This window comes from Plectrocnemia conspersa, unplaced genomic scaffold (genome assembly GCF_051122295.1).
Source record: "Plectrocnemia conspersa isolate PC_06_02 unplaced genomic scaffold, ASM5112229v1 ptg000012l, whole genome shotgun sequence".
NCBI classification, from domain to species: domain Eukaryota; kingdom Metazoa; phylum Arthropoda; class Insecta; order Trichoptera; family Polycentropodidae; genus Plectrocnemia; species Plectrocnemia conspersa.
In genome coordinates, this window is record NW_028277176.1 from 5152273 (window position 1) to 5173754 (window position 21482).

Genomic DNA, 21482 nt, shown 5'->3' on the forward strand with positions numbered 1-21482 from the left:
ATATTAGTAATTTTTCTCGCGAACCTGCGTTTTATGCGAAAGCCATAAAATATTCATCCAACAATGGACTGCTTGGATCGCATGCATATGAGTATTTTTAATTAACGACTATGAATCCAAGTGTTATCACTTTTGAATACAAAGCAGCCCGTTTTTTTATGGTTTATATATTATATATTTTTATGTGTGTTCCATTATGAAAGCGACTCGTTCGCACATTTACGTTTATGACAAATGGCCTTTCGTTTATGTGTGCATATTAACGTGTAATGGCGAAGCTATTCGATACATGTACGTTTAATTTCCGGTATGCCTTCGCGATGACATAATGAACGATTTAATATATGAGGAGTATTAATGCTAAGATATTACAGTCGTTCTGAGTAACAATGGCCTACTAAAAAAAATCGAACGTTTCATTATATCAAAATTAAACAAACTATGTGGAAGGCAGTTTTATACTAAGATTGTTTCATTATCAAACTATTTTTGTTTTATAGTCAAAAAATTAAATGTTCAAAAATCCGCAATTGAAATTCGGAGCTTAAAGCTCAGATTTTTTATGATATAAACGTGTTTTATATATTAAAATCTAGCATAATTAATATCAAAAATGAAGTGTAAAATAAAATATATAAATATCTTTTTACTATACATCCAAAGATAATATATTATATAATAATAATAATAATATCCCAAAGCGTTCTGAAAATTCATTAACACTAAACGCGCTACTCAGTCGACGTCAAAAGTGATGAACCTCGACGATAAAACATTGGACGGTTCACAAAATATTGCATACGGTTTTGCGCAATATTTTCGTTCTGTTTTAGAGGAATATTTTTCGCCTTCTGCTCAGTCGCTTCCTTCTTCGTGTTCTTGGTCTTCAGTACTGACAATCAAAGAAACTGAGCAGTTCTTCTGGACCGGATTTAATTCCCGTTTTTATTTTGAAGGGTTGCGAAGTCAGTCTCGCTGCTCCTCTAAAATATATTTATGATCTGATTCTCAAGACATCATCATTTCCTGATCTATGGAAATGCACAAAGGTCACCCCTATTCATAAAAAGTGTGACAAATTATATATAAAGAACTATAGACCAGTCGCAGTGTTGTCAGCTCCTGCTAAATTATTTGAAATAATTATTCATAAATATCTCTATAATCACTTTCGGCAAGTTTTGTTAGACCAACAGTTTCGTCCTGCCCGTTCCACTGTTACTAACCTTTTGTCGTTCACCAAAACGGTGACAACTTCTCTCGATGCGGGAATTCAAGTAGACGTCGTGTATACAGATTTTGAGAAAGCCTTTGACAATGTTTGTCATAGGTTATTATTTTAAAAAATGTCGAACCTCGGTTGCTCGGATAACTTAACTCGGTTATTCTCAAGTTATTTAAGCAATCGTAGACAGTTTGTAACCTATGGTGGCCGATTGTCATAAGAATATTTTACCCCTTCGGGGGTTCCTCAAGGATCCAATCTGGGCCCTCTGCTTTTTGCGCTATTTATTAATGACATAAATACAGCAATTACAAATTCAAGTTTTTTCTGTACGCAGATGAATTAAAATTATATAAATGCATTCGATTTGTTGTAGACATTGTTGTAGAGAGCAAATGGAGGTTCTCTCTATACATACACGACGTTTGTGATAAATCTTCCAAGATGCTCGGCTTTGTTATGAGGAATGCCTTTCACTTTGACGATCCGTCAGTTATTCGCATCCTCTATGACACCTTAGTTCGTAGCATTCTTGAATCGGGATCTTTAATTTGGAATCCCCGAATAGCCAAATATTCCCTTTTAGTGGAAAAATTTAAAAAAGGTATTTAAGATACCTTTACAAAAGTACATTTGGTTATTATCCGTACATATATCCCAGCGCCTTTTTTTTAGGAGCGTTGGGATACGATTCGCTGAGTTCTCGCAGAAAGTTGTATGTCGCTAAGCATTTTTTCAAATTACTAAAAGGTGCTGTCGACAATCCAGCTATTCTCTAGGAATTCCAGTTTTGGGTTCCGGAACATTTTCGAGAATCACGATCGCGTCCTCTTTTGATAGCCGTTAGGGCTAGGACGTCCGCACTTGCCGACTCGCCTATAGCTGTGGCCATCCGGCTCCTTAATACGCTGGCATTACATATTGACCTGTTTAATGTTAGCTACGAGGAGCTGATCCAGTTTGTATAATTTTATTTTGATATTTTATAATTTTTTGTTATGTTTATTATTTTTAAGTATTGTTATATTTATGTATATAAACGTTTTTTTTGTTTTATAAATTTAAAATTTGTTTTTGACCATCGTAGCGCATTGTGGTAACATGTTAGGCCACAATGGTCTTAATTTAACCTAAAAAAAAAAATAATGTCTTTTTATAATTATAACTCGAAAGTATATTATAAATTATACATTTTGATGCAATTTTCTATTTTTATCTTAAATATTTAAGGAGCTTGAAATAATATTTATTGTAGTGTAGGTATAATTTATTATTGCTTGAATAAAAATAAAGATATTGATATTTTTGTTTCAGTATCAAAAGCCATTACTATAGCTTCTTGAGAAAATTTAGCAATAAATAATTTGTATATGATTTAAATAAATAATAACCTTTAATTTTAATTTAAAAACAATAGTGCCGATATGTGATTAGAATGCAGGTATTTTAGGTATATGTTACTGTTTATTGTGTTGTTCATAATGTAAACTTTTAAGTAGATTAAGTAACATATTTTGTATAAAACAATTATTTAGTCACATTTTTTAGCTATAACTGATGAGATAACAAAGCTATAAATATGGAAAAATAAAGCGATTAGATGTAGCTTAAACTGTGTCAATCAAAAAAAAAAAATGTAAACTGAATTTTAATAAAATTGTATTACAATGATAACCTTTTAGTTAATTTAAAAATTATATGTTGATATTTATTACAAATAAGTAATGAATATAAGTTCTTACTTTTTAACATATCGTTGACTTTGTCAAAGTTTTAAAACAGCTTTAATACAATACAAAAAATATTTTGAATTACATTGTTGCTATTAATTATGATAAAAAGTAATGTATATTACATATCTCCGAATTTTTATTATGGATTTTTGAAGTAGGAGCGGTGTTTTGATTTTATTGTTAAGTGTTGTATAAGCAAAAAAAATCTTTTGATAGTATAATTAAACCATACTTTTGACTCTATGTTACCATGGTGTACAATTGCGTTTAGTCGAAAAATTAATTTTAAACATCAACTTGTGAATTTTACACCCCTACATATCTACATATGTTTATCTACGAAACGCGCCGATATCGATGCTAATACCGCCCCATTGTGCCAAATTAAATAATAACACGCCATCGCCTTTCTAAGGGTTGGAAAATTATCTTTGCAAGCATCGGAGCACGCACACATGCACGTGTGCAATTCATGCGCAAATTTCCCCATTGAATATGCAACGCGCGCTCCTCCCTGGCGCATTTCGAGATTTATCTATTCCCTGGTCTCGTTTCGCTTAATTACGCCACAATGTGCGGTTGTGATGTGAATTTACACCTTGTTTACAAAACGCGTACAACCGTTTCTTTCTCTCGCACACTATACCACAACAGGTGTGCATATATGTGTGTGTGACCGGTTAAGTATATACCAACAAGGACCATAAAAATAGTAAATGCTCGACAGTTCACAACACGGCAAGTTCACATAAAAGCTTTAGAGAATGTTGTCGGGCATATCGTAAAACCACACACATTACTCGTGTAGCTTTTTATTTGGATTATGACATGGTTGGTTGAAAAATAAAGGCTCAACTCTGGTAGCATTGAGTTCTAACTGTGCAATAAAAATAATACATTTATTAATTCTTGCGATATAAACTCATACAATAACAATAAAAGCATACTATTTCCATAAATAGTAAATAACAGCTTTTTCCTTTAAATTTTTGTATTAGATTATTACATAAAATGTAATGTAAGCATTTGATTTGCATAGTTAAACCACCTTTTGATTCAGATTCTAGATGAGATATTGTCAGCATTTCTTCTACAGTTTATTAAAGTTCTTAATGCTTTATATTTTTAACTTTTAAATTAGTTCACTTAGAATGACCTTTGATAGTCACCTCACGTAATAAACAAATCATATTATCCCACACATGATTCGCGTAATGGGCGTAAACGCATACACGATAAACAAAAATGAATATTCATCGCGCATTTAATATTTTAACGATATAGCAAGTATTTTGGCACGAAATAAATTAATTATATTATGTGTAATTAAATTATAGTGCGAAAAATCAAAATAATTACAGTATAAAGTGCAAAAAAGATGTACTATGATACGACGGGATGATATATTGTATATGGCTTCATATTCAACTCATCCTTGGCTTTGAATTATATGTAATTAACGATTTTTATATATAATATAAAAATGCGGCAATGATTATCTCGGATTAGATATCGACAGGTGAGCTTTTTCGCACGCTGAAAAAAATAGTATAATTGAAATATTAATTATACGAAAAGAAACGCAGTGTTGTGAAAAAAGTTGTGAATCGCTTACTTAAGATAAGTGTAATTATCATATATAAGTGATTTTTTATAGTCGCTTTATAATAACATTTAATTAAACGTTTCATATCGTATATTAAAATTACGACTAGATAAAAATCACTAGAAGAGTTAAATACCAAATGATTATATATTTTTGATGAAATAAGTATGAGTTAATTTATGATTCTTCGGCATAGTTTAAATATCACCCCTTTGTTTTAGATTTTTAGTATAATTTAAGCATTAACGCGAATTTTTAATAATTAATTATGACTGTGAAATTTAAAAGCGATTCGCTATTAAATTGTTTATGGTATGTAATTATAATAAATATATATTAACTGAATTAAAATTTAATGTCAATTTTTATTCGAATCCAATACTTATGAAAGAAGTAATAATTTAATCCATCCACCTCTCATTAAACCTAGTTAATAGGCTGACAAAATAATATACGCGCTTCAAATTACACACCGTTTGGGAAACTCTCGTCGCGAACTATACACCATAGAATAGGAATAAATTAATAAAATTAATTGCTCTCGCCTCTGCCGGTTCGGCATCACTGTGCAATAAGTACCCGTAATTAAAATGTCTCTCGCCGCAATAAATATACGTAAAAATTACCAACTAAACGCGCGTATTAATTGGCGTAATAAGCGTTATTTTTTCTCTACGCCATTGTCGGGAAAATGGCGTTAAAAATAATGTAAATCGCGGGCCGTTTTCCAGGCAATTTTGCCCAGGCGCTTGTGACAATTGGCTCGCAATAAGTCACAGCGTAATCGCTCGTCGCATGGGCGCAAGTTCAGGCCCGTCGCTCGGAATGGGCCATCGCAAATTAGAATGTAAATCAGCTGCCAAGTTAATCACAACCGCTCGAGATTATTTATTGTTCAGCTAACCGTTTAGCGTTATCGCCACTGGATCGCTAGTTGAGTATTAGCGCGATAATATAATTATTTATAAATATAATTTTGGATAAAAAAATGTATCATCACGCAACATTCCTCGCCGGACGATGATATTCTCTTTGGATAAATATCTGATCGTTCGATCGCTTGAGAATTGATCAAAAACGTGTTTTTCGCCTATTTAAAATGTCGACTGTGTTTTTAAAACATATGTAATGTCGGCAATAAATTATCGCTTTTGATGTATTGACAACCATTTCATCGATTATTAAAGTAGTCGCGATAATAAACAATAATCCATGGATTAAAAAAATAATCTAATATATTATTATTATTTGATTATTAATGCTGTAATTTACTATATATACATATATAAAAATATGTATTGCAAATCTTTCATTTAAACATAATAGGCACTAGCCTAATGCGTTACAATGGCGTAAAACAATTAAAATAAGTGGACTTAAATCAAAGTATATACATATAATTACAGTCTTAAATCAATAGATGATATTATGCATAACATAGCTCGATTCATTAGGATAATCGTCAATGATCGATCGGAAATATATTAAAATATTAATCATTAATTCTAACCTCTCAGACTATATTAGCATTTTTGGCTAAAAAATTAGCAGTTTTTTTAATGGTTTATAATATTTTCCTGATTTATTGGGTCAGTAATTGATAAGTAATTTAATTGGTTTTAATATATGTTTAATACTAATTAAATAATATTGACTAAATACAGATATTTTAACATATGCAACACAAAAATTGCTTCATAAAAGTAAAAAGCTTTAGAATATTCGTGTACTAAAATCATGTATGTCATTAAATTATTTTTGGTATTGTCGGTATAAACAGTTAATTAATAGATTTTTAACAACCCAATAACTGACAGTTAAATAACAGATTATTATTTGATAAAATTTAAAATTTAAATGAAAATGTTAAATATCACCAGATTGATTTTTGATAAATCAAAACAATTTCGTTAATTTTGTATTCAAAATTATGATTATTATCAATACGCTCTATTTTACAAGACCAGATAGCTCACGCATGACGTCATCAGAAAGAGGAATAATAATATATTAATATATATTAATTATTTTTTTAAAAATAGATTATATTTATGCTTATTTATAAAATAAAGCAATATACAAAAAATTATAATTAATCAAATTCTAGATTGTAAATACATATAATAATGCGAAAACAAATAAACGGACTCTTGAGATAATGAAGAGTACACAATTATTGATTGATAATAAGTAATATTACTACTTATAATATTTTGATTATAATAGTTATGTTTGTATATACATATATTATTATATATTACATTAAGATGGGAGAAATTTTTTTTTTCAATATTGTGTCAAACACTATTTCAACCTTTAAACTATTATCGTATTTTTATGATCGTTGATATTCATCTATGCTCGTATCTACTGACGCGTTTCGCTTGCCCTGATGTTCGTGACGTCACGATATATATGAGAATGAACAGCTTGGCCTTTATATATTTGGTATTGCTTTAATCTACATTTCATTAATCAAAGTTGATTATTTATATATTGAAAAAGATTCTGTTGAAAAAAATTGTATTTAATATTATTTTAAATTTGTTTATTTGCGATTATATTTTATGTTTATTTATCAAAAAAACCCCAAAAGCTTAAGTCCATTGTAACGCATTGGGTTAGCCCCTGTCATGCGAGAGCAAAAAAAATTGTACAATAAGAAAACATATATTTTCTTATTATTCTTATAATTTTTTTCATCACGCTCTCTGATTAACTTATTTTAGAAGCAACTCTTAATTATTATTTCTTTAGCATTTTTCACTTAGATAATATAGAAAAAAATTAGCTACACAAAAAATTATTTAATTTAAATATATAGCAACGTTTGTGTGCTTAGTTACTATTTTATTTCAACCCTTTATTATATCTAGAAATGATAAAGCACATAATACATTTTATCCGGTCGCTTTCTATTCGACCGACCGTACGCCAGAGTACGAACAGTACGTTCCTGTATTGTCCCCAAAGTACTCGCGTATAACTGCGCTCGTTCCTGTCACAGGATTGTCAGGCTTAATTGGATAGCGATCCTCAACAGCTGATAACGGCGCGCGAGCGAGACGCAAGCATTACCTCCCGCGCGCTTACTTCTGTAAGTGCGAGCGAGACGGCGCCAATGTCTGAGAGTCATCTAGGCGCGGAGGGAGAATACGACGCGCGCACTCACACTCGCACGCACGCGCGTACACACTCAATGGAAGAAACAGTGAGAGAGCGCAACAGAAATATAATGGACGGATATAATTGTTATACACCGTCCGCCGCGGACGAAATCGGGAAATTTCGTTATCTGTAATTGCTTGTAGGTTGTGGGGGGACGGGGCGCCCGGTTAGGGTGCATCCGATGTAAACGAATTTTATGCGAGCGAAGGTGCAGCGAAAAGACAGGGACGGACTTGGAATTGAATAAAAATCATTGCTGTAATTTAAGGGTCTTTACGTGTTAAGTAGTACCTATTCAACATCTTAAATTTATTCATTTACATATAAATCTGACAAGCATGACTTAATAGGTTTCCCAATGCGTCATAATGTGCTATTATTTGCATGCCATCGTCATATTAAATAGTTCTAAGAATGGTCTTGAATTAAAATTAATAAAGAATTAATGTAATGTAAATTAATTAATTATAACTAATAACGGAAGTTTGATCTAAATGGTTTGCCGCTATTGCGGCCTTAAACCATAAATTATTAGAAAAAGCACATTAACAACAAAAAGCAATACAAATAATAATTAGCTAATCAGTGAAAAATGATGACTTTTAAATGAACGTCGCTATTATTATATATTTGCTAAACGATTTTGCTGTTGAATTTCGATAAAAAAAATCTTACACATTTTAAACAGACACTGTTATTTTCATTGACTGCAGGTGTTAAACGCGAAAGCCCAAGTAGGAGGTCGCACTTAGTACATTGTTTTAAAGCGAAAGTTCGACTAGATACGGGCCTTAGTTTCTATTTATCCAAATCTCACACTTTTATTCTACTGCGTCACGCGGACCCTAGCGGAAATACGATATTTTTTTATTTTACACTGTGTTTTATAAAGTAATGCATTACCGATAAAAATATGTTTTAGTTTATAGCATTTTACAGACGAAGCTTTTCAATTCTGTGTTGTCTTATTATGTTATGGCTTGTTTAATATTAAATATTTCTGAATGAGCAGAAAATTGCATAAATATAAAAAAATTGGGGCACTTGTGAATCAATTTTATTAAAATAAATAATAATTGTTTTATTTTTAGGAGTGAAATTTGAAAGTTAATTAAATAAAGCAATAATTCATAGTGACTCTTAAACATATAAATCTATTCTCCAATCACAAAATAATTGATTATCAAATAATCAACGCGTGAATTCCGCTTCGTTAGCGAACTGTCCGTAATTTCTTTCAAGACAATTCCGCATTGGAATGTATGTGTTTTTTTAACTGGCGCTCCTGTAGTTAAAGGTGTGCCGTCACCTGCTTTATTAGAATGCTAGCTTTTAGTTGGCACTCTACATCCCCTCATCAGAACAGCTTATTTCAGTCCATCTGACCCTGAATGATGCATTACTACCACAATAGAAGATGGCACATCTCTCTTTTTTGACGCAGTCTTTATCGACAAGGTGATCCAAAATAATATTCCAAATTTATTTATAAAATAAAATATAATTTATTTAAAAAAAAAAACTATGCTATTATCAAGTTAGTTAAACTCAACATCATAATATGCGTGTGTATAATATAAATATTTTATATAAAATATGATATAATAAACATTAAAAATGTGTAACATATATTTTGGACACAAGGTGTATCAAGGTCCGTGCCAGGTATATGATTATTGATGAGTTTTTAAGAGGATATAAAAAGGAGCGTATCTTTGGTTGTCAGGTGAATTGGAGTAGTTTTGTTATTGAATGGTTATTTGTTAGGGATTCGCTTCGGTTTATTATTTTTTATTAGATCGTGTCCCGCGGAGGGCAATTTCGGCCTTCGGTCATCCAGGTGTCAAATCCTTGTAAAAGGAAATGTTGTCTTTGTAATCCTTTATCGATTCGTAATGTGCGGCCATAAAAAATCTTTGTTATATTATATAATGTAACGATATTATATATACAACAATTAAATTTAAACATACGCATTGCAAAATATATATTTATTCATATGGTTATCTGTCAATCTCACGAATGGGTATTCGTGGGAACTATTGTGAGCCCTTCATTGTTTCATGAATAAATTCGTTGATAATGAGCCGTTTTTAGGAATCGTCGGTTGAATTTTAAATTATTCAAGGATACGCATAATTATTGTATGTATAAATAATGTTTAATTTAACAAGAAAATAAAAATCATGTAATGGCATAATTATTAATTTGGTTAGGTTATTGTAAAGTAAATAATGAAAATTATTTAACGCCGCGAATTACACCTAATACCATCTATCGGTGAATTTTCATACTAACGTGAATTTTCCTCTAATACTACAATATTTAACGCTGTAATTAAAATATAATTAAAAGTTAATATGGTATAAAAATATAACAATTAAATTTGCAATTGTATTATGTATTAAATATAAAATTAATTGATGGAAAAAAAATTAAAGCTATTGACGCCTTTTAAAGAGCTTTTAGCTTCGGAAAAATTGCAAATTTTTACAGTTGAGTGCATTAATTATATATTAGGTTATAGCGGAAGTTAAAATTTTTAGTGAATCTATTTGAGTGATTCATTTTCAATATTTATTGAACATTAAACCATTCCAATCTATTAATCATACTTCTACAACTAGTAAATTATTTATGATAATTTGTTTAAGACTACTCTCATTACTCTATTTTTTAATTCTTGCAACGTCATTTTATCAAATTTATTAAACATATTGGACAATAATAAAATGGGCAAATATTGTATTTTTTTTGTGTTTATAGTTAACATATTTTTCATTCTTGATAATATATATTTTTTAATATGTAATTATAATGTTCCTTGAAATTTCTTTTTTTATCTAAAATTATTCCTAAATGTTTTATATTATAAACTATTTCTAAAATAGAGTTATCCATAATTATTTTTATATTATTATCTAACATATTTTTTTTATTAATAAACCTACATTTAGTTCAAGTAAATTATTTTTTAATTATATTTCTATTATACTTAATTTACTATTTAAATTATTTACAACTTCTTTAACATTATCACCAATGCATTTTTTTTATTAAATATTAATAATATTATTAATATATAATAAAAACAGCAGTGGTCGCAATTTAGACCCATGTGGTACACCGTGAGATATTATTTTTTCTTTAGAATATACATAATTTATTTTTACTTTATTTTTTTAAGGATAGCCCGAGAAAATCTGGTTTAGAATCAGGGACGTTATTTCAATTTTTTTCAAGTAGGTGGCAAAAGTTGGCCAGTCAGTGGTCGTTTTTGTAATATTTCTAGTTTATTAAAATTCATAAAATGACATGCATTTTTCTGGCCAAAATTCAAGGGTTGGAATATGCCTCCATCTGCCCCCTCTCCTCTCCTAAAACGACGTCCCTGATAATAACAAGCTCACAAAACTCGTAGCAATATTCTATGCAGCAAGTAATTTAAGTATTAAAAATAGATGTAGAATAAAATTATCTTAAATTCATAAAATCAAATAAAAAGAATTATAGATATTGTTTATTATATTAGAATAAAATATAAATATTTAAAATTATACTAAACATATAAAATTAGCGTTACATAATTTAAAATAAATATATTTCGAAAACACTTCATTGTGATCCAAACCGTATTGAACTAATTAAAAATATTTATGGTACTCCACGGCATTAATTAAAAAATCGTTTTCATTCTTATTAAACATTCTAAATTAATTCCTTTGATTAAGAACAAAGAGGAAATCTTCGCCCATGTTTAGACATTTTTCTTAGGGAATCCATAGTTTAGTTTGTCTTAAATATTTTTTTTAATATATTATAGCTTGGTTATATATAAATTATTTTAGCGGTCCTCTCAAGATCCTTATGGAGTAATTTGCCACTGGAAAAACATGAAAATGTACTTTTATTATTTTTTTAAACATGATACGGGAAATTCAGAATCTACGCTATATTATTTTATTGATTGAAAAGAAAACACAGTATTTTCTTTAATAAAAAAATAATAATAATGAATTACAACAAAGTAAGAATTAAGGTTAAATTGTGTTTTAAATATAGGTACAGATAATTTGTATTAAATTTGCTAAAAAATGGTGTTTTAGTTTGTTATCAATAAGAGATAATTCTGTTTTTGTTATTGATAATATTTTTTAACATATAGACTTGTGACAAAAAATCTACCTTTATATGTTAAATATTGCAAACTGCTATATTTACCTGTAATTTTAGTTGTTTTAAAGTGATTAGCACTACAAAATGACTCTGGATTTACAACTAAATTGATATTTTTGATTGTTTCAGTCGTTGCAGAGTGCAGCACGACGAGCTGGCACGTCGTGCGCGAACTGCAAAACCACCACGACGACCCTTTGGAGGCGTAACCAAAATGGAGAACCAGTCTGCAACGCATGCGGGCTCTACTACAAACTTCATAATGTAAGTACACACTGATTTACAGCGTCGTTTAACACTTCTTCTTCGACATAAGGTCAGCGAATCCAATTACTTTCGAATCGACCCCTTCCTGAACAAAAAATAAGATCCGTAACCGCAATTTCGTTAGTGTTAGCTTAAGGTTTATTGTCGAAGGGCTTAAGGAACCGCAGGGAACGAATCTACCCCAAGCTGAGATAATCGGATTTATACCCTCAGTCGAATCTCTATCATCATGATTTTCGAGTTTGAAAATATATTTTTATTTCAACGATCTCTCAAAGTTCGGTTTCATTGTAGTTGTGTCTATTATGGATACAAAGGTACCATGCGGTGAGTTAATGCGATAGTATAAGTTACTCAAAGGAAGCGATGCCTTTTATCGGTGCCATTTCGTCGTGTAGTGTTTGCTACATCCCTTGCTTTGACAAATAATAAGTGCTCCTTGGGTGCGTATTCAATAGGTCATGTTTGCACAAAACTTTTTTTGTTGTTGTTACATATACAAGCTTAGTATTTCCGTTTATTTACTTTTTAAAGTATTTTTTATTCTTAATATTTTTATTAAGCTATAAATAAAATAAAGAATAAAAATATCATTATTAAAGATATTAAATTTAAAATAACACAATTGACATATTTCATTGTATTATATATTATAATATACAATGTACAAACATATACAATTTAGAGCACCCTTAAGTACAGTACAGGGACAATTTCGATACAATGAAATAAATATTTCTTCTCTCAAGGAGGGGCAAATATAAAGTGGCCCAAGAAAAAAAATCTTTTATCGAGTCTTAAGTTTCACTTTTACTCTTGACTGGAGCCATTATTGCAATTGGCTGTGTAAAAAGTGGTACCGATACAAATCCCTATATGCAGGGCGGAAAGTGGGCTAGGCCCTATTGTTGTCGATCTATATAATGTTTCTCAATAGCCAAACATTCTCAAAATTCAAAATAATATAATATTGTGATATTTAATTTTATATAAACATTTTAAAGTTCAATGGTTTGATTTGAGATGAAAACATTTTATATTAACACTTTATCTACCGCTCACGCCAATTGGCGTCCTGAGTGTGCCGAAAGTTAAACACCGCAGACGCCAATTGGCGTCCTGTGTATGTTTTCGTTTCCATGTCAAATTAAAAATATATGTTTAGTGTTTTATTTGATTTTTTTTAAGAGATGACTAAATAAATGTATGAATTTTCATTTTATTTTAATTTTTTTTTTTTTTAATTATATTTAGACAAATGCGAAGGTTTTATAAATATATTTTATATTTCTTTCATCAGGCAGTTTCACTACCAGACAAACTTCTGTATCTTTTGATGTGGTCCGAATATTTCAACAAATTTTTCTAGACATGTTATAAATGTAACAATGCATCAATTCAAGCCATTATTAAGTGGTTCTCAACATGTGGTTCGCCGGAAATAGAAATTAATTATTACATTTCCTTATTATTAGATTTTAAAATTGATTGATGATTTTAAAATTATAAAAGCAAGTAATCTAGGAATTTAAATAAATATAATTAGAATTGAGGTAACCAACGGTTCTCAAACTTTTTCAAATTTCAAAAAACTTTTATCCAGCACACTTTTTTTTCGGACGGTGTAAAAAAAGAAAAAATATGATATTTTATACACAAACATATAAATGTGTATATTTAAAAATAATTTATTGGGTAAATGGGTTTATTTAGAAATAAAGTCAAATTACATAAAATTAAAAAATACGATGTACATATATAAAAAGTACAAGACACTAAAAATTTATCATATCATTAACCATTAGATAGTATTGGATTACTGAGAATCTCAAGATTGTCAGATTAGTAAGATTCTATTGTATTTTTTTCTATCCTGCTATAAGGAAATTCCAACATATTTTTTGTGAGTAAATATTAATTCCCTTCAGATAATACTGGCTTACTGGAAATACCGAATCTCAGTGACACATTATTTTAGAAAGTGGGAATTTTTTCGAGTAATTATTTTTGAATTATTAGCACGATACACATAAAAACTTATGGATAAGAATTAAGTTTAAGTTATACTATCGTGTGAAGTGCATCTGGTTTTCGTGTGCTCGAGTGAATATTCGAAAAATATTACGAACTGTTTATAAAACATAGTTTTTTAGTTAGATACGAGTGTAGAATCTACGTGAAAATAATTACAGTTTATGTTATTTAATATAGTGTTAAATATATATAGATATTCCAAGTGACAATGAAAATTATAATGATAGTGATTCAGACTCCTCTGTTCATGAAAGAAATCGTCCACATGCAATGATGCTCATGAGCAATGAGGAAGATGAACAAGAAAAATACTTAGAAGACACTTTACAAGACACAAAACTTTATTGAAGATGACTTGATTCCCGTTATTGCAGAATAAACGAATAGACACCATAATCAACACATCAACAGATACAAACTGCAAATAAAATCTAAAAAATGGGTGGATGTAACGGTACCAGAATTAAAAAATTGGTTTGAGTTGATATTGCTAATGGGCCTGGTAAAAAAAGGCTCATTACACCTGTATTAGACAATAAATCCACTAATAGGAACCTTGATATTTACAAAAACCATGAGTAGAAATAGGTTTTATCAAATATTACGTTACCTGCGTTTTTCCAATAATGAAAATGTTCCTGATAATGTAGGATTACTGTTCAAAGTACAAAAAATAATTGATTATTTCTCCGAAAGATTAAAAAAGATGTACAAACCAAGCCAAAACACATCTCTGGATGAGGGTATGATCCCATGGTGTGGAAGATTAAATTTTTACGTATACAACCCCAGTAAGCTCACAAAGTACGGTATAGTGATAAGAATGGTATGTGAATTAGTGTCAGGATACATATCAAAATTTTAAATATATATTAAGGACCTAGAATTTCGTTACAAGATTCAATATCACATCTAACATCAGACAATAAATACAAATGGCATCATCTTTATATGGACGATTATTATAAGTGCTGAAATAGCAAAAAAAAAATATATATGAAAAAAAATAGCATCTGTGGTACCATAAGGAAGAATCGGGTTTTACCAGAATATCTAAAAAATGCAAAATTACGAATATTTGAAACCAAATATAAACGATATGGGGTAATATTGTTGCAATTGTGAAAAACAGTAAAAAATCGAGACACTTTAAACTTTCATTATATAACTAGTTATTGTGAAAAGTGATTTACACGTGAAAGACAATGTAAATTATGTGTGTATGTGCCTGGAAAATTTCACATGTCGATGGAGTGAATTACAACGGTTAGTGAATATTTTATTGCAAATGAATTATACATCAGTAAACTCGTATTAGTAAAAATGTCACAATACAAAAGAAAAGTTTGCTTGAAAAAAGTTTTTACAAATTTAAAAAAGTTTGAGAACCGCTGGTTAACTAAATTTAAATTATTTTTATTAAAATTTCTAGGTTATTCGTTTTTATAATTTTAAAATCAAGATAATCATTTTAAAAATCTAATAATAAGGAAAAGTAATAATTATTTTTTATTTCCGGCGAACCACATGTTGAGAACCATCTAATAATAACTTGAATTGATGCATTGATACATTTATAACATGTCTAGAAAAATTCAACGAAATATTCGGACCGTATCAAAAGATACATAAATTTAAATAAAAAAGGTAAAATTCGCGAAGTTTTGCGAAAAGGTGCCGGTATTTAGCGTAAGTCTGGTAGTGAAACTGCCGGTCGGTAAAGTGTTAAAAATATTAGAAACACTTTGTTTATTTTTTCATTTGAGAAATACGGATCAAAGACATTGCCAGTTTTTGATAGGAGTCCTTTAAATAATTGTATACTCAAGAGCTCTACAAGTGGGCATATTGCTTACAAAATAATACAAACGATCTGAGAGCTTTTGCCGACATTGTTGCGAAAGCTCATATCGGATATGCGATATTCCCTCTTCCGTTATTTTAACGATACTTTATAACATAAAATGAAATAGTACCAATAAAAAAAAACAACAAAGCAGCAGCGAATGTGTTATATTTATGCGCCCATTACTTAGTTAGTATTCTGGTTTTATGTGCGCGTAAATTGTCCAAAAAACTCATTATTTATTTTATAATTTAATAAAATTACGATATGTGGAAGCATAAACGTCACTATTCTCTTAAAGGAATTAATTAGATAACATTATTTAATAATGGAACTAGGGTTCGAATGTATAATTTTATCGTTACACGGTTCGTTATTTGTATAGATAAAAAGCGCTGTGTTTGATCCTCACTAATTTCATAATAAAAAGTCACTCTTTGGAGACATGAAAAAAATTAAAACGGAACTATATCACCAACGAGCTTCGTATACGTAAAAATCACCACAATGAAACACAATGGCTCAAATAGAAACGTCAATCTTGGCCTTATCTTGTCGGAACATCAATAAGTTCAAGATGGAGAATGAAAAAAAATAAAGAATCGTTATAATTTACAGAAACGCTGTGCCGAATATCCGACACCAGTTATTATCACAATGGTTGCCATATTAAATTTCTTAATGTGATACGAAATCTTAATTCGTGGAGAAATTAACTTAAATTTGGAAGACAATGCGCGTCGGTTTATATATAAATTATTGTGTAGAGTTTGTGTGTTTTGAATTTAAAGAAAAGGAATCTGAAAATCTGAGATATTGTCGCATTTAAGATACATCTGCTTCTAGATTTCAAATCGGTATTTGAGATCCAGAGATAAGCGTTTAAATGTCTGTTCTGAAGAGACTCGAGCTAACGCGTGCTTAGTTCTTGAAAAAAAATACTTTCAATACAATATTCTTAGAATATGCTTAAAAATAAATTATGCGAGCATGTGTTGTTAAATTAAATTTTTGTAATAATTATAATAAAATATATTTATATATTTATTATTATATGGATTAATTCATTTAATTAAATTCATCATAAAAATTAGACCATATTTTTTAATTTAGATAATGGGTTATATTAAGTATGATATTATATTTAATTAGCTAGGCTTAGATTTTTTTTATGCGGCAAATCTGTCTTGTAAATAGTTTGCTTTAGTTATATTTTTAAGCTGTGGGTCTTATATATTAACTCGATATTTAATATGCATTATTTAAATGTAAAGTGGCATACGATTCCAATGTATCATTGCTAACCTCATATTTCATACATCTTCCTGACGTAAAATTGACGGGCACACTTCAATTGTGATGTTCTCGCACACCGCATTATTTACGCGGACATAATTCAGCGATGGGTATAAACGATAAGTGAGCTGTCACCGAGATGACGATCCATATTGCACCCACGATGGCAGGTGATGATGCAGTAAAGGAGATAAGAGCGAATAGATAGAATACATCCGAAGTATTCGCGGCTTTTTCTCGCCTCTCGCAAAATGCGGGCGACTTTTTTGTGCGACTCTGAAAGCTCTTACATTACTGCCGTTCTTCGGCCGATTCGAACCGCAGATAAGGCCAAATGTTTGGGATGCTTTGAGATAATACGACATATAAGGGCGTGTGTCTTTCCCCACGAAACTTTTGTTCTATTTGACATGTTTTGCGGTAATCCCGTAAATCGTCTAAAAGCTTTTTTTGGTCGCTTTAATTTTACATTTCGACCAAACGCACAAAGTTTGTATAAGAAAATAATATAATTACTTATTATAAATACATGGTCTTAAGATTCGACATTTTATTGAAATTGGCTTATTATTATAATCTCTATAATACGTGCATTGATATATATAAAATCTTAATATAATAAAATATTGACTCATTGTCACTAAAAGCAACACTGCAAATATTTTTTAAATTGTAGATTAACTGAGGTGACACATAATGAAACATATGTGGATGAACTGATTATATAATGAGACAAATCTGAAGTATTTCATAGTTTTTTTCTGTTAATTTAAATTTATTTATTTTAATAAAAATTCAAACATTTCTCTGTAATATTTTAAAATAAAATATTGTTTTTTGTTGATTAATGGTGACAATATACATATATCTAATGTTATCGTTTGGTTAAAATAATACTATATGTAAACATTTTTGCATTGTTCTGCAAGTTTCATTTCCATTGTTTACTAAAAATAAATAATTCACCCTGTACATTTACAAGTCTGTACATTTTCAATATTTCTAGAAGGCAACGAAATACAAAAGTAAATTAATAATTAGTTTTTTAGAGAATAGTCAATTGAACGAATCTTTCTAAAAAATCCCACAGCTAGTCTTCACATTATTATTTCTGTCTCTAAATTTTATAAAATTATTTAGAGTAACGTTCTATGATAAATTTGTCATTGCTTTGCTATTTCTTAACTCATTATAAATAAAAAAAAATCTATTGGTAAGAATTTGGAGAGAGATGAGAACGAAAAATATTTTCTGTATTAAAAATATTATTCGCTTATAAATTTTGAGATGATAAATTTTCCAGCAATATATCACTAGCAATGGTACGTTTTTTGATTATGCAGAAACATTTAAAACTTTTTTTTTGTAACATCTGTTAATGCTTTAAATTTAGTATATTTAACTTATATATGAGTAGTTATTTGTTTATAATTTTTTAAATGACAAATTTCTCATTAATACATAATTCGTAATCGAAGGATATTTTTAATGCTATTCAAAAAAGTTCAAAACTTTTGGTTTTACGTTTTTATAAAATCAGTTTATGCTTTAAGTTCAGTGGATTTCACTAATATATTAGTAATAATTTGCTTATAAATTTGTAAATAGCAAGTTTTCCACCAATAACTAATATATAAGTAGTTATTTGCTTTTAATTTTTTCATCAATAACTCGTAATGGAGGTATATTTTTTTAGACTATTTAAAAACATTCAAAATTTATCGTTTATGCAAAATCAGTTAATGCTTAACCCTTAAATGCATGATTTTTTCAAATTCAAAATTAAAAATATTTTTGTACTAAAATTAGGCTGAAAATGACGGAAAAAATAATTGGGCTTATTTGTGGATTATATTTATAAAAAATGCCTGTTGTAAATATGCAACATTATGTAGTACGCAAATAAAATATATTAAAATTAAAGACAAACAAAAAATATTTACTACTGAAAATTCTTACAGTAACTTTTCTTTTTATTAAAAAAATGTTCACACATTTTTTGTGAAATTCCATTGCATTTCGGCATTTTCATCTGTTCCTCTTGTTCAATATGGGCCAGTGTCTACAACTGCATGTTTTGTTTATTTTATACAAATATTACAAAAAATAGAAATCAAAAATAAATAAACAATTTTGGAGTATATAAATAATATTATTTCATTTTATATCCACTAGTACCGATGAAAACAAATTTTGAAATTCCCAAAAATGTGGCACATCTGCACTCAATGATTTTTTTTTTCAAAATGGCAATATCACGCGTACAGAGACATCTATCGGAATAATTTTAAAACACAATGGCTCGGCGTTTGTTACACATATGTAACAATATGTAATAGAGTTCCTTTATTAAACGTAGACTGAGTTATAAGCGCTTAAATAAATTGTTGCAGATTTGCGAAACCATGCATTTAAGGGTTAAAATTCAGTAGATTAATTTAATATATTAGTTATTTGTTCATAAATTTTTAAATGGTCAATTTATTATCAATATATAGCATACAATGAAATGCCTTTTTTTTAGGCTATTTTTGGCTTGAGACTAATTTATGACTAAAATTCAGTAGAGTTAACTAATATTAGTAGTTATTTGTTTTAAAATAAATTCAAATGTATGAGTAGAATTTTTTAAATATTTTAAATGATTTTTTCTAGATTATTCAAAAACGTTCTAAACTTTAAGTTTATCAGATTTTTAAAACTGGTTTATGCTTTTTAAATTATAAATTTCATGGCAATACATAATTATTCAAAATCATTCGAATCTTTTGGTTAAACTTTTTTTAAGACTGTTTTAAGTTTTAAACTCAGTAGATTCACTTCGTTTCTTGTTATTCAAATAATTTAAAATTTTAAGTTTAAGGTTTTTGTAAAACTGGTTTATATTTTTAATTGAGAATATTAATCTTATATGTTATTTTTTAGTACCGAAAATATATTATAAATTTTTTTGATCTTCTTGATAAACTGATTTTTTGTGTGTTTTATTACTTAAAATATCATGAATTTCAATATATAGCATTTTAATTACAAATAAGATGTAAACATGTACGAATTTATGGACTAGTCAGATAATTTTCTATATTTTTTCTTTCGAAACGATTTTTCTAGCTATCGCGTTACGTGCTCGCCATTAATAACATCATTAGACGACGCGAAACTTTTCGAGCCGCTTCAGAATTAGACGTTGGCATAGGCAAATAGATTTTAGATGTAAACCGCTGATAAGAGCCGATGCGATGCTGAACTCTCTCGCCGAGGGGACCGTAGATCATCATCGCTAGATCTGGAAGCTGTCCATCTTATCTGGTGATCTACCGCAAACACCGGACCTACGATCTATGAGACGGAACAGAAGTCGTGCGGAGGTGGAAAATTTTAATGCTCGCATAATTGCCCGACATGTATTAATGCCATTTTTAATTTAGCAATTAAACGAGATTTTAAAACTCATTTATAGTCGAGTCGTTTGCCATTATTCGCATTAATCTAATCGAGCTATTATTATGATGATACAAAGAGGCCCGACAATTCGAGAATAGCGAACGGTCGATGGTCCGAAACCGTCAGGCCCATGTCTTCAGCACAAAGCATCGCTTTTGTGCCGTGCGTTTCAGCGATATCGATCTTAAGTATCAGAAGTACACAAAACGATCCATTCAACTCAGCTCATCTCCTCAGAGATGGGCTCACATCTCAACCGAACTCCTCCGTGCAGTTTGTCTTGTCACGGATTTCGGTTGCTGGTATGTCTCATCGTCACGACAAAACTTCCAAACCGGTAACCATGTTTGATGAACTGCCTCCCTTGGAACGACCAAGGTCAGCATTCTTACGAAATATATACATATAGATGTATTATACATATATATTGTCTGATAATATCAAAGTTGAATTTATTTTACTGTGTATCATATAGTATATGAGGCATTCCATGACGTTGGCAAAACATTAACAAATAGGCTCTCGAAGATTATCCCCGTCGCATAAACACTGCAATGGGAGAACAATACCATAATCCCTCAGTTTTATAAAATCTCTTCTTTTCTTGTATAAGTCTGGCGGACAAAACGCCTAATCTTCGTCTGAGGTGTCTTAATCTGGCGCCTAAGATCTGTTTGATACACACGG

At 29.6% G+C, this 21482-nt stretch overlaps 1 protein-coding gene across 7 annotated transcripts in view; it reads left to right on the forward strand.

The window, feature by feature from the left end:
• The window catches only part of LOC148228042 (GATA-binding factor C-like), a 160402-nt gene that overhangs the window by 105704 nt on the left and 33216 nt on the right, over positions 1 to 21482 (forward strand). For all 7 annotated transcript variants that reach the window (XM_088200373.1, XM_088200377.1, XM_088200376.1 and 4 more), the window contains one exon: positions 12038 to 12172. In XM_088200373.1, coding sequence (XP_088056499.1) covers positions 12038 to 12172 — 135 coding nt within the window. The remainder of the gene's footprint in view (positions 1 to 12037; positions 12173 to 21482) is intronic.